At 43.4% G+C, this 17,341-nt stretch overlaps 1 protein-coding gene across 1 annotated transcript in view; it reads right to left on the bottom strand.

Moving 5' to 3' along the window:
* Positions 1 to 10,499, bottom strand: part of LOC102844188 (chromosome unknown open reading frame, human C1orf94) — a 91,184-nt gene extending 80,685 nt beyond the window's left edge. The window contains exons 1-3 of the mRNA XM_006886575.1: positions 10,319 to 10,499; positions 10,028 to 10,157; positions 9,116 to 9,400 (exon numbers count right to left, since the gene is read on the bottom strand). Of these exons, the coding sequence (XP_006886637.1) occupies positions 9,116 to 9,400; positions 10,028 to 10,157; positions 10,319 to 10,499 (596 nt within the window). The remainder of the gene's footprint in view (positions 1 to 9,115; positions 9,401 to 10,027; positions 10,158 to 10,318) is intronic.
* Positions 10,500 to 17,341: the final 6,842 nt, after the last annotated feature.

The raw sequence follows: 17,341 nt of genomic DNA, 5'->3' as shown, positions 1-17,341 counted from the left end.
CCCAAAGAAATTAAAACTGAAACAAAAATGGAGATCTGTATACCAATGTTCACAGCAGTATTATTCACTATCACAAGAACATGGAATCAGACCAAATGTTCAACCACAAGTGAATGGAGTGAGAAATGTGGAACATTCACATGATGGAATACAATACAGCACACAGGAGCAACAATTTTGAAAAATACTACATAACTCAGGAGAGACTGGAGAGCATCATGCTGAGTGAACTAACTCAGTCTCATAAGGACAAATACTGCATAAGACCATTAATGTAAAAATATAAGAATAGCTAGTAAAACATGTATGGGGATCCCAGGGGAGAATGGGTGGGAGCAGTGGGGTGAAGATGGGTAGTGGAAAACCACAGAGTTGTACAGTTTGGTGGGTGAAGGCAGAGGGTGAAGGAAATGAGGAGGGTTCAGTGGGAACCTGAAAAGATTCCATCATGATGAGAAAGGTACAATGGTGACTGACTTGTTAAAACAATGCATGGGAATGATTGTATGAAATACAATATGAATTAAAAATAGTGTGAAACACAATGTATACAAACTTTGTGAACAAATCAATATAAAATAAAATAAGACTACTGTCCAACTTATATAAGCCATGGCTTTTCAATTACTTGCTATGCATCTGGAAGTGGGACAATGAATAAGGATGGCAGAAGAGTCAATGCCTTTGAGTTGTGGTGCTATAGAAGAGTACTGAATATCCCATGGATTGTCAAAAGAACAAACAAATTAGAGAAAGTGCAGCCAGGGTGCCAACTGCAGGCAAAGACAGTAAAACTTCATCTCACACACTTTGGGCACATTGTTAAGAGGGGCCAATTTCTGTCTGGTGGGGTGTGGGGGGGCTAATCATGCTTATCATACTTGAAAAGGTCAGTGAATCAAAACAACTATGAGATATCATCTCACCCCAGTAAGAATAGCAAAACTGACCAGAACAGCAAACAACAAATGCTGGCGAGGTTGTGGAAGACCTTGAACCCTTACTCACTGTTGGTGGGAATGTAAAATGGTGCAACCATTATAGAAGACTGCATGGTGCTTTGTCAAAAAGTTGTGAATAGAAATACCATTTGACCGAGCAATTCCACTACTGGGAATTTACCCTAAAGAAACCATAACCACCATGCCAGCTTTGTTCACAATAGCAAAGAGTTGGAAACAACCCAAGTGCCCATCAACAAATGAATGGATAGAGAAGCTCTGATATATTCACACAATGGAATACTATGCAGCATTGAAAAACAAGGAACTCATAAAATATTATACAAAATGGGTGACCCTGGAGAACATTATGCTGAGTGAAATATCTCAGTCACAAAAGGACAAATATTACATAGAACCACTGTTATAAAATGGGACTCACATCGGGATTGAGGGAAGACAGAGAAGGAGGGGATGAATGATGTATACTGCATTGAAACAGATGAGGGAGAGAGCTGTTTAAAAAGGGATATATGATTGGGTATTATTGTCATGACAGGAGTACAGAATGAAGGCTGCACAATTGAGTGGACTTGGGGGGAGGGATTGCATAACAGTGAAAGAGTTTTTCTTTTACTTTTCAAAGAGAAGAGTGAATTGGGGGATGGGATGGGCAGGGAGAAAAGTACAACAACGAATGCATGGGAAAACCCTAAGACTCTAAACTTTCATGAAAATGAATAATTAAAAAAAAGGTCAGTGAAAGAGAAGATCTTTAACAAGATGGATTGCCACAGTGAGTGTAACAATGGGCTCAAGAGATGATTAGAATGGCAAGGTTCAGACCTGTTCACAGCTTTGTTGTTAAGTACATTTACTTAATGGCTTAACAACCAATACCCAACAATAAAGAGGATGCAGTCTTCTTTCTCACCATAGATAATCCTTCTAAGGTTGACAACCAAGAATTCTTTATTTCTTCTTCTTCATCATCATCTTTTTAAATGCTAAAAAAAAATGGGTTTTTTTCCTGCAGACTTACTTCCTACTTGGGTACAGCTGGTAATGAGGCCCCACCAAGTTATTTTGTTTGGCTGACATCTGGCGGTGAATAGTTCTCAGGTGGTGACCAAGAGCCTGTAAGTAGCTGGGGAAAGCTGACCACACCATAAATAAAGCTCCAGGCCATCCTTTCACTTTTATCTAAAATCCCAGACCCAGCAGTAGATTACTCAATAAGCAAGATAAGCAAAATGCTCATTGTTGTTTTTGTTGTGTGCTGTGGAGTCCACTAGGATTCACAGCAACCCTATAAACAGTGACTGAACCTTGAAGTACCCTGATCTACCTGGAGAGGGTGAAGTCGGGCTGCTCATTGGAGACAAGGATTCTGAAGCTCCATCTGATGTACTTTAGGCATGTTGATAGGAAGGACCAATCCTCGGAGAGGGACATCATGCTTGGAAGGGTGGAGAGACAGCACAAGAGAGGAATACTCTTGATAAGATGGATTAACTCAGTGACTGGTGTAATGGGGGTAGATATGTGTCAGAGACAATGACATTGGCTCAAGATAAAGCAGGGTTCAGAGCTGTTGTTCAGAGAGTCACTATGAGTCGCAGGCACAAAACACCACCACAACTGTTGATCTGTCCCTTTGTCAGCACCTGACCTGGTTGTACAGCTGATATTGATAAATCAGCACAAGGAAATCCTGTTTACCTTCTTTACTGGGTACTCTGTACCTATCAATGGCACCACCACTCAAACCAAAACTTCCGCTATTGTTGTTGTTTCGCTTCCTCTATTAGGGACTGTAAATTTGAAAATAGTCTTTGATTATGTAGGAATGTGCTTTAAGGTTGTTAGAAAGAAAGATGCCAGTCATACCTGGAAACTTTGCTGTCATATTTTTTTTAAGATATGTAACTATTTAATAGAAAAGAAAGAACAAATAGGCAGGTGTTTACCTTACTTATTGGACAATCCAACACTGTTCACTCCCTACATTCCGCCCCCAGAGAACTCTACTTCCTTCCTTGTATTAGCTACAACTCTATACTAACTCTTTCTATATTCTATAAGCTGTTCCTTCTTTCTTCTCAAGACTCATCTTAAGAGTCACCTGCTATCGGGACCTTTATATTAAAAGAAATCACACTATCTTCCACTTCCAGACAAGAGTGTCTATATCTTTTAATCTCTGTCACGGTCCAGGGCCTCAGCTTTTGACTCTTCCAGTCTTCTCCTGCTGCCTGTAGGAAGTATTCCTTTAAACCCAGACCTGGGTCATAGGCCCTTCAGTGTGCTCCCATAGCACTGGGCACACCTAACATAACCCGGTGTAGTGTGCCTTTCTCAAGACACTAGAGATCCCTCACTAAGGTTAGTCTGTCCCAATCTTTTCCCACCATTATATGCTTCCCAGCTCTTTTCTCTATCTGGAAATCCTTTGTCATATCTTCATCAGACTGGTTCTATCTTGATGTCAAGTTTCAGATCAAATTATGCCTCCCCAGAGAGGCTGGCTCTAGTCTCTCTATAAAAAAGGAGAGCATAATAAGTTAACAATAATTATCTGTTGAATCTCACTGTGGTTGGGTGTATGTGTGTCTATCTCATCCATCAGGCTGGGAGGTCTTTAAGAGAAGGACTTCTGTCTTATTATGTCTGTATCGCTAAGACCTAATCCAGGACCAGGCAACATGAAGGCTACTGTAAACGTTAATTGACTCCATAAATGAAGGAATTACATGCATTCAAAGCAACTGATTGAGCAGCAAAACCAAAGCCCCAATTCTGCCTCTTCTGAGTTTTTTGAAGCTTTAGCAAAGAGGAATGAATTAGTAATCCTAGGATGAGTCAGTAAGTGGTTTTCCTCAATTCTCTAAGCCCAAATTTAAGACTAATTATAATGATAATTGAACAAGACTGTAGGATTTACTTGGCAATAAACAGAACTGTCGATTTCTCCCCATAAGCCCATTTCTTCCCCACCTCAGTAATGGGTGGTACCACCAATCAACCAGTAGCTCAAGCCAAAAAACTTTGATTCAGCCTTAATGTCTGCATGCATCCCCCAAACCATAAACACTTAAGTCTTCTTGTTCTTCTCAAAATACACAATGACTCCCCTCACTTTTTCTATCATCTGTGCCATCACTCTAGTCTAAACACCACCATTATCACCGTCATCTCTCACGTGGACCATTGCAGGATTTTCCTAAAGGTCTCTCAGTTTCCTCTCTCACACTTCTGCAAACTATTTCCACACAGCAGCTGGCTAGATCTTTAAATAAAGTTAATCTGATCATGTTAAACTCCCTTCCTAAAAACCTCCAAATGTGAGAGCCTACAACATGTAGCATAAAATGTGAACTCCCTAGAATGATTCCCAAAGCCTTCCATGACCTTGCCCCAGTCTGCCTTTAACATCGCTTTATATAATGGGATTGAAGTTGTTAACAATTTCAGTTGCTCGGCTCCACAACCAACACTCTTGGCACCAGGAGTCAGGAAACCAAAAGATGGAGTGCATTGGGAAAATCTGTGGTCAGGAACCTCTCTAGATTACTGAGAAGCAATGATGTCAGTCTAAAAACTAAAATGTGCCTGAATCAGGCCATAGTCTTCATAATTACTTACTAAGCATCAGAGAACTGGACAATTATTAACAATGACAGAAGAAGAATCAATGCCTTTGAGTTGTACAGGAGAAGAGTATTGGACGACCAAGAGAACAAACAAGTCTGTCTTGGAGAGGATGAAACAAAGATTCTCCCTGGAGGCTAAGATTTAGAAGTTCTGTCTCCCATACTTTTGGCACATGACTAGGAAGGACTAGTCCTTGGAGAAGGACATCATGCTCAGAAGGGTGGAGGGACAGCGCAGGAGAGGAAGACCCTGGAGATGGATTAGGGTAATGGGAGTAGGTGTGTTGGAGTCAGTGACAATGGCTCAGAATAGGGCAGGCTTCAGAGCTGTTGTACCTTAGAGTTGTTATAAGTTGCAGGCAACTTTGATGGCACATAACAATAACAACATCACTTGCTACACTTCAGTTATGCTGTCCCAAGTCATGGGAGTTCACTCCCACCTCAGGACTTTGCACTTGTCTTGTCTTCTGCCTGGACAGACTTCATCACATCTTCCTTCACCTGACTGATTCTCTCCTAGCACCCAAGTCTCTGTCAAAAGGAACCTATCAAAAGGAGCTCTATCATTCTACTGTTTTATTTTCAGATTAGTCCTTACTGCTATGTGCTATGTTAACACATAATTATTTATAATTGTTTATTTTTGTGTTTTTCATCTGTCTCCTCAGACAAGAATATTCTGAAATTATCATATTCATTTGTTTATTTTCTGTCTCTTTCTCCTACTAGATTTTATACTCAAAAATGTCAGTACCTTTATCCTAACATGGCAGCACAATGTCTGCAGTGATTATTGCCTGATGCAATGTGTGCTGAATGAACTTATAGTAAGTCCACCTCAAAGCATCGTTGCTGTCGAGTTGGAACCAACTCATGCTGACCCTCCAGTGGGTTACAAAAGTGTAAATCACACGGAAAGAGATGGTCTGTCTTTCTCTCCCGAGCTCTTGGTGGATTTGAACTATCAGAGAGATGACCTGTAGCTCAACTTCTTATGAATTATTACACCTGGGATCCCTGGATCCACATAGTGATGTAAACTTGGGGAGAAAAGAAGATGAGATCTTGATTGCCATTAATAAGAACACAGATTATACATGAGGAGAAAGCAGTCATCTTTTCCTCTGCACTGACTGAATCAGCTGGATTACTGTACTTGGTTCTAAGAACCACCCTATAACAAGGCACAGGACAGGAAAATTATTAAGTAGGCACATGAGGTGAAACTGCAAACTAGAGTTATCTCACTTTGGGGAAAATTTTAGATGGAATATTGTTGCTGTCTTTTAGTATCTCAAGAGCTATCGAAAGGAAAAGAGGATAGATTTGGTTTGGAACCGGAAGCGGCAGGATTCGGATATATAGCTAAAACTGATAGAGGCTGATTTCAGTTACAAAGAAACAATGATGCTTTAAGACACAACTCACAACAAGTGAATAGGCTGCCTTGCAAAGCAGTGAGGTCTCTGCATAAGAAGATGTATGAGCAGATAATCAATTAGCAAGAATATTGAGGAGGAGATTTAAGCAGCAGAAGACGGCTTCCAAATTCCCTTTTACATTTGAGATGGCTGAGATTCTGTGATACCTAGAGACAGAATTCTGGCTAACAAATGTGCTAGAGCTTAACATTCATCCAATTGCTTCAATAACAGAAAATATCACCACAGACTAAGTGGTGGAAAGATGAGTGGAGAAGAATTTTCTGAGCCTAAGGACACTCCAGAAACTCCACAGACAGCACCCTGAATTTGAAATGCTGTCTAGGTAAGATCATTCCAACCATGAAAACTTCTGAACATCAGACTATCCAAAAAAGACACCCATTTCTAGAAGAAGATAGCCGGCATTATTGTATAGTGGCTAAAATATTCTTAAGTTCGCATTTTGAAGCCTCGGCAGGATTTTAAGCAAGGAGATAAAGCTCCCCAAAACTCAGTTGCCTCATCTGAGGTAAGAAAAGGATTTCACTTTAAAATGTTGTTTCTGTTGGGTACTCTTGAGTCAAAGCCAACTCAAAGCAACCCTACATGACAGTGAAGCAATCCCATAACGTTTTCTTGGCTGTAATCTTTATTGAAATATATCACCAGGTCTCTTTTTCTTGAGGAGGGAGAGTTTGAAGGCCAAACTTAACAATCAACAGCCAAGTGATTAACCCTTAGACCCAAAGGGCTACTTATTTTAAAATGTGGGAAGGACAATTCACGTAAGACACCAGCTTGAGAAAAACTGACACTCAGTGACAGATACATTCACTATGAAGCTCTGGTGGTCTAGTGACAAGAAGCTGTGTTGCAATCCCGAAGGTACAAGATTCGAGGCCACTGGCTGCTCCTCAAGAGAAGGATCGGGAATCTCCTCCCGTGCAGTTAACTGCCTCTGAACACCCACCGGAGATGGAGTTATGGTTCTGATTCTACGGTACACAACAACAACATTCTACTTTTATGTGTTTGAAAATTTGCATAATGAAAACAGAAAGAGGGAATGTTTAACATGCAACTTACAATAGTTGTGAATTTAAGCAATTATCATCATCACCACTATATTAGGCAATTTACAAAACCTAATTCTTACCAGGAATTTAAAATACCCAATTTAATAATTTCCCTCCCCCAGAGAAAAACCTCCTGTGAAATGCATGGTCATCACCTCTACTTGGCAGATGAAGAAACCAACACACAGCCCCTGAGCTAAGGCAGGAATCCTACAGCCTGCCCAAGCTGAAATGCTCTCGGACTCAAGCATCACAGTCTTTATTTCAGCTCACTGTATTCTATTTGGTTGAAACCTATTCAAAATCCTAGTAGTAAAACAGGTAAAAACAGAACTGCTGTGTTGAAGTAGGGACTGGGATCCAACAACTAGGCACCTGGCTCCAAGGTGGCCCTCCAGCACCCTTTGGTCACTAGGGCATAGCTTGAAAGCCCCAGAGTGATGCTAACAACAATAACCATTCAAGTTCTAAGACTTAGACAACAGCAGCAGCCGACATTTGTATAATGCCTCTTTTGTTTTCCTGTGGACCATCACATTTGATGCTCATTATCAACTCCGAAGTGGACAAGGGAGGGCACATCATCATCAATTTGCAGATGAGAAAAATCAAGGCCAAAGAAAGTTAAGCAACTGGTCAAAGGTGTGCCAGTTCAATTTACCGCCAAGCACAGACTGGAAGTAGAGTCTGTTTTACTCCATGTGATCTGGCAGGGAGGGTGCCATTCAGTGGAAATTACTACCGACCCTCGGACCGCGGAGTGGGCAATAGGTTCCAGGCTGCTGGGAGCTGAGAAGAGCACTGATGAGCCCCTCTCCTCTGGCAAAGGCTTATCCTTAAGCAGATGGCTGCTGCGTCAGGAGAGGACCACTCCCATCTCAGCTATGTCATGTTGTGTGCAAAGCAGGGGAGGCATTAATAGCCAAATTGTCTTTCATCTTCATCCACAGCAGCTAGGAAAATGCAGCAAGCAGTGCTGTGCTGTGTAGCAGCGATACTTTGACTTCCTTCTAGCTCTTGCTTGGAAATCCCTGAATGCAGACACAGCTGATAATTGCCTGAGTGACTCCCCCACTCCAAAGGATCTCTGAATTGAGCTGGAGCATGTATTGGAATAGTCAACACTTAATTATCACTTAGTCTTTAATTGGCATTTAATTATTAACACTTAATCCATCTGTAAAATGGGGACACTAATACCTGTCTCATAGAGGCTCTGGGAAGATTAATTAATGTTTGTAGCCCACTTTGAAGATGCAAAACATTGAAAAAGTACTTAACAGTGGCATTAATAACCACACTGGATTTCTATTCTTTTCTTAATGAGGTCCCTTCTTCCTCTCTTCCCCTCCTGCTCCCTGCAAATTTCTAGCCTCAACTATATCTGCCCAACTTTGCCCTGGTAGAGAAACACTTAGCTCGGTATTTCCCCAGACATAGGATTTCCCATCCAGGAAACAAGCTATTTACAACCATCTCCCCGCACTTTAATTTTCTATTATGTCCTCTGAATATGTCAATGCCTTCCCAGTAAATATTTTGATGTGAGCTTTTGCAGCGGCTTCTGTGGAGGCTGAATGGGACAGCTGCTCCCTGTATTAGGGAATTCCAGATGTGGTTTCAAATCACCAGACTCATCTGTGTGAACGCCTGCCCAGTCTTTAGGGAGTAGGAGGAGAGAAAAATCTTCTAGTTGACTCTAGGGAAATGCATCTAGCTCTCAACCTTGGCCTGAGTGGCTTTGCAAGAACATCAGACCCAAGTCTGGGGACCTGCTGGTTAGGATTTTAAAAAAGAGGTTCCCTTAGAAGACTGGTGAAGCACACTATTGATCCTTCTTCCAGACCTATGATCAGCTTTTCCCTAACTGAAAAGGCTAGGCAAAGGACCATGGTGGGGATGGAAAAGTATATAGCTTTAGGATGTAACCAGACTCAAAGGACCAGAACATTCTACCAGCAGGTCAGGCCGTATCTCTTCCTTCCTCCCTTGGTCTCAAAAAGCAGGGAGCTACTTACTCTTCTTGGAATGCCAGCTGGTTGTCTCTTGAAGTCACAGCTGCGGAGGCAGAGAGTTGCTCTGCCCAGGTCCTGGGTTTCAAGGCCTCTGGCAAGCCCTGAACCCTCTTCCAGATTTCGTGGCACGTCTTGTCTAGGCTGTCTTGGGGTGTGTCATGGTGGATCCAGATGTATCTGGGAAATGGGCCCAGGGCAGATGGGCGCTTGGCCACCAGGGCCGAGGCGGAAGGGAGCCCGTTCCCACTGGCCATGCTCCTCCTCTCTCTGCAAAAGCACCTTTGTCCTCTGGGGAGCTCGCAGATAGGAGGACCATCCACCACTACCCCTCATTCACCAGAAAGGGAGATGAGGAGAAGGCCTGACAGAGGCAAGTCAGTTCTCTCTGCTTGTTGGTCCAGCAAAGTAACTGTGCTCAGAAGCCCTCGCTTTTGGTGTGAGTGGTGAGGAGTGGATAGGTTTCTCGTGGGGAGGGGGAGCTTATTTTGATTCGTTATTTGCTCTTTCCTGGCTTCTGCCCCCCTCCCCCTCTCTCTTAGAAGAAAATATTTAAAAGACAACAAAACCCAGTAGCTTAGTAACCTTGGAATCCCTTGGAGCTCAAGAACCAGGCACCTGGGAGGGCAGAAGAACATCTGGGAACAGCTGGCAGGGGAGGGCTGCCTCTCCCCCTAGTCCCCGGTCCTCCCCTCCCTTTTGGACACACCCCTGGCCCTTGAGGCTCTCGGAGCTTAGCCCATTCTCTTATGCTAGGCAAGCAGATGACTGGTTAGAAGCCTGGCACTGTACTAGGTACCCTGAGGCCAGCAGGCCACCTCCGCGCTGCCTTCCCAGCGACCCCTGCGCAGCCTGAGCGTCAACGGCCCCAGCCTCCCCTCCGCCGCTTAGGTGGCCTGTTTAGTTCACCCCACTAACCCTGGTCGGCCTCCCTCTCCTGTGGCTATTCTGCTGCTCCCTAGAAAGAAAACTTGAGCAGGTAAATCGGGGCGAGGGGCGCTCTCCGCAGCCGGGCTCCCAGCACCCTGGCGGACACTCGCCAGGTCCCCTGCAAAGGGAAGCGGGGATGAGCACCAGAGATCCCTAGGCTTTAAAAGGGGCGCTGTCCTGGCAGGACAGGCCGGGCGGGGCGGCTTTGGGGCCTTTATGTGCCAGTGGCGCTCACAAGCTTGGCGTCAAGCACTGGAATTCTTCCTGTGGGTTTCAAACTCAACGGCTGGGTGCGCGGGGCGCCCTGGGCTCGGTACCCACCGCCCTCCGCCCGCTGGGGCGGGTGGGCTGGCGCCCGGAAGGGGCCCTGAGCGCTTTCCCGGGGAGGAGACAGGCAGTGAGTGGTCAAGCAGGAACCGGGCGCCAGACAGTGGCTATGCCTGTCTGGGGCCCTGCCCATCTGTCCCGCAGATTTGAGCAGTTACTGCTGTTTTAAGCAGGTATTGAAGTGTGCCATATGCCAAGCTTTCTGTTATCATACTCGATCTATACAAGGTCACGCTGTTAGTATCTTCATTTATTTTCCCTCTATATGTACAGAAATGGAGATAGCCTGAGCCACTGAGATAGATCACTCTTTCCTATGATTTACAAATAGCAATTTGGGTAGGGGCGCTCTGGCCCCTGGAGTCAGTGGTTGGTCTTCCAAATATCCCCTGAGAGGAGCTGCAAGAGATCAGAGAAGAAAGAAGAAAGAAATGAGTGCCAATAGAAGAAATGGGTGCCAATAGGCCTTCTGGCATCTTCTGAAGATAGTGTTAGCAGCCTGAGCTGCCACTTCCAAGCCGTGTGCCCCCGAACAACTTTCTTAACTTTTCCCATCCTCATCGGTTCATTTCTCAAATATTGACTGAGTTCTTCCTCCATGCCTAGCTAGGCACTCAGGAAGCATGAGAACAAACAAACGAGACCCCATGGTCTGCCAGCTGCTCTGAGAAAGATGTGGCAATCTGCTTTTGTAAAGACTGTAGCCTTGAAAACCTGATGGGACCGTTTCGCTTAGCTTAAGACAAGCATAGTGACACTTCATCTCACATACGTGGGGCATCTTGTAAAGAGGGGCTACTCCTTGCAAAGGGATACCACACTTGGAAAGGTAGAGGGTCAGCAAGAGAGAGGACAACCCTCATCAAGATAGATTAATACGATGACTGCAGCAATGGCCTCATGTATAACAAATTATGAGAATGGCACGGATAGGACAGGGTTCAGATCTATTGTTACAGGGTCACTATGAGTCATATTCAATGGCATATAACAACCCGTAGGGTCATTATCAATCGCAATCTGTTTGATGGCAATGGGGTGTATATTCTTGGGTAGCACAAGAAGTTTGTGCTTAACTGTCAACTAACCTGAAAATTTGTGGTTCCAGGTCAGTAAGTAACCCCATGGAAGAAAAGCCTGGTGATGTGATTTCCTAAAGGTAATAAGCAAGAAAACCCAGTAGAAGTTTTGTGTGTGTGTGTGTGTGTGTGTGTGTGTGCGCGCGCGTGCGCACGCGCGTGTACCGTCAAATCAGATCTAACTGGTACAGGAGGAGATTGTCCCTCCTTTTTCCCAGCAGAGCATCTGGTGGATTCGAACCGTGCGCTTCTGGGATTGTAGTTGCAGCTCCTTGCCACTAGGCCACCAGAGCTCCCCTCCAGTAGAAGTTCTATGTTGTAATACATAACATCCCTGTAAATTGAGGACTAACTATAGCAGCAAACAACATCTAAAGATAGTTCAAATGCATCTAGAGATACTATTGAAGAAGGTGCTACTTATGAAATAGAGCTAGTTCCACTTTGAAGCCTATGTGGTCGCTATGAGTCAGAATCCATTTGAAGGTCAGATGATTGGTTCAACATATGAAATAAGGACTGTGAAACCAATAAGTGAGTCTCTTGAGGATGGGACAGGTACTTCCTGCAGTACTTCCTCTCTGAGAGGACACAGAAGCATGAGAATTATCTCTTCTGTTAAAAAAGCACTAATTATTATGAGGATCAAATTTCTGGAGCTCACTAAGTATTCGTTGAATGAATGCTATGCAAAGTAAGTACCCTTGGTACAGTGGCTAAAGCGCTCACCTGCTAACCAAAAGATCAGCAGTTTGAGTCCACCAGCCTTTCTACAGGAGAATGAGGTGACAATGTGCTTCTATAAAGATTTACAGCCTTGGAAACCCTATGGAACAAATCCTGCTCTAAAGTGTTGCTTTGAGGTGGAATTGACTCCGCAATAGTGATTTGGGGTTAGGTTTTGGTAATGTAGAGTGCTTGGTATACAGTAGGTCCTCAATATAGGACCCTGCTCTTTACAGAAGGGCTGAGTTCTTGGAAATGTTGACTCTAAATTTTGAAATCCGAGCTTCATTCCCTTTGATTTTCATTATAAATTTGAAGATGTGTTCCTTTGGGGAAAATTCCAGGAACCTAGACTGAATAAAATTATAGTTAAGAATGTAGAAAACCTTTTAAGATAGTGTATTTAAAGGAAAAGTGATCACTGCTGATGAAATATTAATAGTTCTGAAAATGTCACTCAGTGTTTGTGCTGCTTGGCATTTGGTTGGCTAACACCTATGCTTAGAGCAGACCACCAGCAAGCCTGTGTGGCACAAGCCATAGGATTCTATAAAGTTAGCCATCTCAGTCACTCTCCTTGCCCTCTTCCCTGGTCATCCAGCAGGAGTCAAAGCCATAATGTTTAAATCAGAAAGGACTACATTCACTCACCCATTGCCAATGAGTCAAACTGACTCATACCCAACCCTTCTCACAAGACCTCCTTCAGAGTCGCTGGTGGATTTGATCCGCTGGAGAGGCATGGCTTTTGGGTTAGCAGTATAATTCTCTACGGACTACACTACTAAAGCTCTTTATCAGAAAGGGTGCCATTGACTTGACTATGGCTCACTGTGACCCTGTGAATAGATCTTAACCTTGCCCTATCCCACACCATCCTCAGGAGCTCTGACCTGCCCAAGCCTATTGCCCCTCAGAGAGCTCTGGTGGCCTAGTGGTAAGAAACCACACTGCAGTCTCAAAGTCATGCAATTTGAATCCATCAGATCCTCTTCAGGAAAAGGATGGGCAATCTCCTCCTGTGTGCTTTACTGCCTCTGACAACCCACTGGAGGGTCAGGTGTGGGTCAGTTCCTGCTCTATTGTGGCAATCCGTATTATTGAGGATCTTCTTTCTCTAGCCCTCCATCTTTCTCAGCATGATGCCTTTTTCCAAGGGCCAGATCCTCCTGATGACATGGTCAAAATATGTGAGATGAGATTTTACCATCCTTTCCTCTAACATGTACCCTGGTTGCACTTTCTCCAAGACACACTTCTTTGTTCTTTTACTAGTCCATGGCATAGTCAGTACTCTTCTCTAGTGCTTTTCTTCTGTTAGCCTTATTCATTGTTTATCTTTCAAAAATTATTCTGGGGAAAACAATACAAGATGGATTCAGAACAAAGGTGTGATTCTTGGAAGGTTAGTTGAAGATTCCGCAAAGGCCTTAAGTGATAGAGTTAGAGATAGTATAAGCTGTGTTTTCTGATTGCCACAAGCCTTGTGTAGCTAATTTTAATTAAATAAGTTAAAAATATGTTCCTTGGGCATTCTACACACATTTCAAGTGTTCCGGTAGCCATGTAAAACTAGAGATTATAGCATATTGAATAGTACAATGATCACTTCCATCAACACAAAAGATATTGTTCAGCCAGATTGCCCGAATTCAAACTGAGTTAAAATTTTCTGACAATGTCGACCTAGACAAGTTATTTAACCTCTTTGTACCTTAGGTGCCTCATTTGCAAAAGGGGGATGATAATAAAGACCTGGCTCACAGAATTGTAGAGATTTTGTTATTAAAACTCTTTAAAAAATCATAATCACTGCCCCTGCTGGTATTGAATTGATACCAACTTGTAGCAAACCTAGAGGACAGCACAGAACGGCCCCATAGAGTCTCCAAGTCTGTAAACCATTGTGGGAACAGATTGCCTCATCCCTATCCTACAGAATAGCTGGTGTGTTCAAACCACCTGTCTTCAGGCTAGCAAGCCACTTCTTAACCCACTGCGACACCCCCTATCTCATCGTCAATGAGTTTATTCCAACTCCTGGTGACCCTCTATTGGGTTTCTAAGGCTGTAAACCTTTACAAGAAATGCTTACTCTTTCTCCCTCAGAGCAGCTAGTGAGTGGAGTTGAACCTGGACTCCAACTCATAATACATTATGTCACCAGGCCTCCTTACAACTAGTGCTGTTGAGCTGATGGGGACTCATAATAACCCTATACTAAGTAATTACTAAACCTGAACAACACCTAGTGAATATCGCTTATTGATCACACTGAATCACACACATTCATACCATGCATGGAGATGGAGAACTTTTAGCTGTACTGAGGGAAATCACGCTGTTAGAAGACTAGAATCAAAACATCACCAAAGTCTTCCAGGCTTTGTTTCTTTTGAGTACCGTGTTAGTTTTCCGAAGCTACCGTAATAAACTATCACAGAGTTGGTGGTTTAGAATAACAGTTCTGGAAGCCAGAGTGAAAAATCAAGGTGGTATTAGAGCTCTGTGGAAGAATCCTTCCTTAGTTAGTCCAGCTTCTGGTGACATTTTTTTTTGGTGGTTTATAGCTGTTTCACTCCAGTCTCTGCCTTCATTGTTTCTCTGCCAAAAAACCTTCTGCTTTGATCTTACAAGGACATTTGATTCAGGGCACACTGGTGGCCTACTGGGTAAAGGAGTTGCTCTGGCAACACAAGGCAGGAGATTCAAACCTACCAGCTACCCTGCATGAGAACAATGGACAATCTCCTCCCATGCATCGCCCTTCCTGGTGTGAAGGAATCTCACCAGGCAGGGGCCCATGTCCAGAAAGATGCATTCCATTTATGCTGATTATTTCTTGGTAATTTTAAGGGTCTCCTTCTTCGTTCCCTTTCCTCCCTGTTTATCTCTACTTTGTGGCATAAACCATAGAGAGTCACCTGGCTAATCCAAAGGCCTAGCTTGTCTCTGATGGTTCAATTTCTATGAGTTTCTCCTTAAGAGAAAATGGGCAGTCTCCTCCTGTGTTATTTATCACCTTGGGAAACCAAATGGATGGTCAGTTTTGAGTCAGTTCTGAGTCTATGGCAATGAGACAGTTGAGAGAGATAAGAGGTATTATTGGTTACACACTAGGGAAATTCTCTTTATTTTGGGGTATGGTTGTGATGGGGTATGGTTGCATTCCTCCCTTAATCCTACAACTATTTGGTTTATCAGCATCATGGGAGATCATTACATAGCTTCCATATTATATTTTTATATACATATGTTGTAGGGAGGAGCTCCGGTGGCTTAGTGGTAGAGTTGAGCTGCCAATCTCAAGGTGTGTATTTTGAATCCACCAGTTGTTCTGTGGGAGAAAGGTGGGTAATCAACTCCTGTGTGATTAGTTGTTGTTGTTGTTATGTGCCGTTGAGTTGCCTGTGTCTCATAGCAACCCATCTACAATAGCTTTGAACCTTGCCCTATCTTGAGCCAATTGCATTGTCTCAAACACATTTACCCCTATTACTCCAGCTACTGAGTCAATCCATCTTATCCAGGGTCTTCCATTCTTACACTGTCCCTCCACCCTCTCAAGCATGATGTCCTTCTCCCAGGACTGATCCTTTCTGTCAACATGCCCCAAGTACAGGAGCTAAAGTTCCAAAATCCTTGCCTCCAAGGAGCAGCTTGATTTCATCCTCTCCAGAACAGACTTATTTGTTCTCTTGGCAGTCTGTGGTATGTTCAATACTCTTCACCAACAACACAACTCAAAAGCCTTGATTCTTCTTGATTCTTCCATCAACTTCAGTCATTGTCCACCTTTCTGATGCATTGTAAGCAATTGCAAAGAGCATGACTTGAATCAGGTGGACCTTAGTCTCTAGACTGACATTACTGACAGCAGATTTCCCCAATGCAATTTGTCTTTTGATTTCCTGACTGCTGGTGCCAAGATGGTTAATTGTGTAACCAAGCAAGCTGAAATTGTTAACAATCTCTTCTCCGTATATCATGAAGCTGCCAATTGGCCCTGTGCTGAGAATCTTTGTCTTTTTTTTTATATATATATGGAACGCTTCACGAATTTGCGTGTCATCCTTGCGCAGGAGCCATGCTAATCTTCTCTGTATCGTTCCAATTTTAGTATATGTGCTGCCGAAGCGAGCACGAATCTTTGTCTTCTTAAGGCTGAGCTTCAATCCATATTGAAGACTATAGTCTTTGACCTTCTGCAGCAAGCACATCAGGTCCTTCTCAGTTTCGGCAAGCAAGGTTGTGTCATCAGCATCAAGCAGGTTGTTAATGAGTCTTCCTCCAATCCCAATGCCACATTCCTTCTCATAGAGTCCAGCCACCTGGATGATCTGTTCTGCATATAGCTTGAAAAGGTATGGAGATAGGACACATCTCTGGCATACAACTTGACTGATTTTGAACCATGTAGTGTTTCCTTGCTGTGTTCTGATGAATGTCTCCTGATCCCAGTATAGATTTCACATGAGCACAATTACATGTTCTGGGATTCCCATTCTTCTCAAGGTTAGCCACAATTTCTTTTGATCCATGCAGTAAAATGCCTTTGTATAGTGAATGAAACACAGGTAAGCATTCCTCTGGTACTCTCTGCTTTTAGCAAAGATCTGTCTAACATTGGCTATAATGTTCCTGTGCTATGGTCCCTTCTAATCGCAGTTTGTACATCTGGTAGTCCTCTGTTGATGTGCTATTCCTGTAGGTTTTGGATAATCTTTAGTAGGATCTTGCTTGTGTGTGATATTAATGATATTGTTTGATAATTTCCGCACTCTTTCTGATCACCTTTTTTTTTTGGAGTGGGAACAAATATGGACCTCTTCCAGTCAGTTGGCCAGGTAGTTGCCCTCCAGATTTCTTGGCACAGGGTCAATTATGAGTTGGTTCTGACTTGATGGTACATAAGAACAAAAATGAGAGCTGTAGTGGCCTAGTGGTAAGAATCTGTGTTACAATCCTGAAGGCACATTGTTCAATTCTGTCACCTGCTCTGCGGGAGAAGGTTAGGCAATCTTCTGCGCAGTTGTTGTTGTTGTTATGTGCCATCAAGTTGGCTGCAACTCATAGCGACCCTTTATACAACAGCTCTGAAGCCTGCCCTTTCCTGAGACAATCTAATTGCTTCAGTTATTATATCAATCCTTCTCATCCAAGGTCTTCC

This window comes from Elephantulus edwardii, unplaced genomic scaffold (assembly GCF_000299155.1).
Source record: "Elephantulus edwardii isolate Elephantulus edwardi_28Jun2011 unplaced genomic scaffold, EleEdw1.0 scaffold00049, whole genome shotgun sequence".
Lineage (NCBI taxonomy): Eukaryota > Metazoa > Chordata > Mammalia > Macroscelidea > Macroscelididae > Elephantulus > Elephantulus edwardii.
The sequence above is the reverse complement of the archived record's forward strand: the minus strand, read 5'-3'. Positions and strand labels throughout refer to the sequence as shown.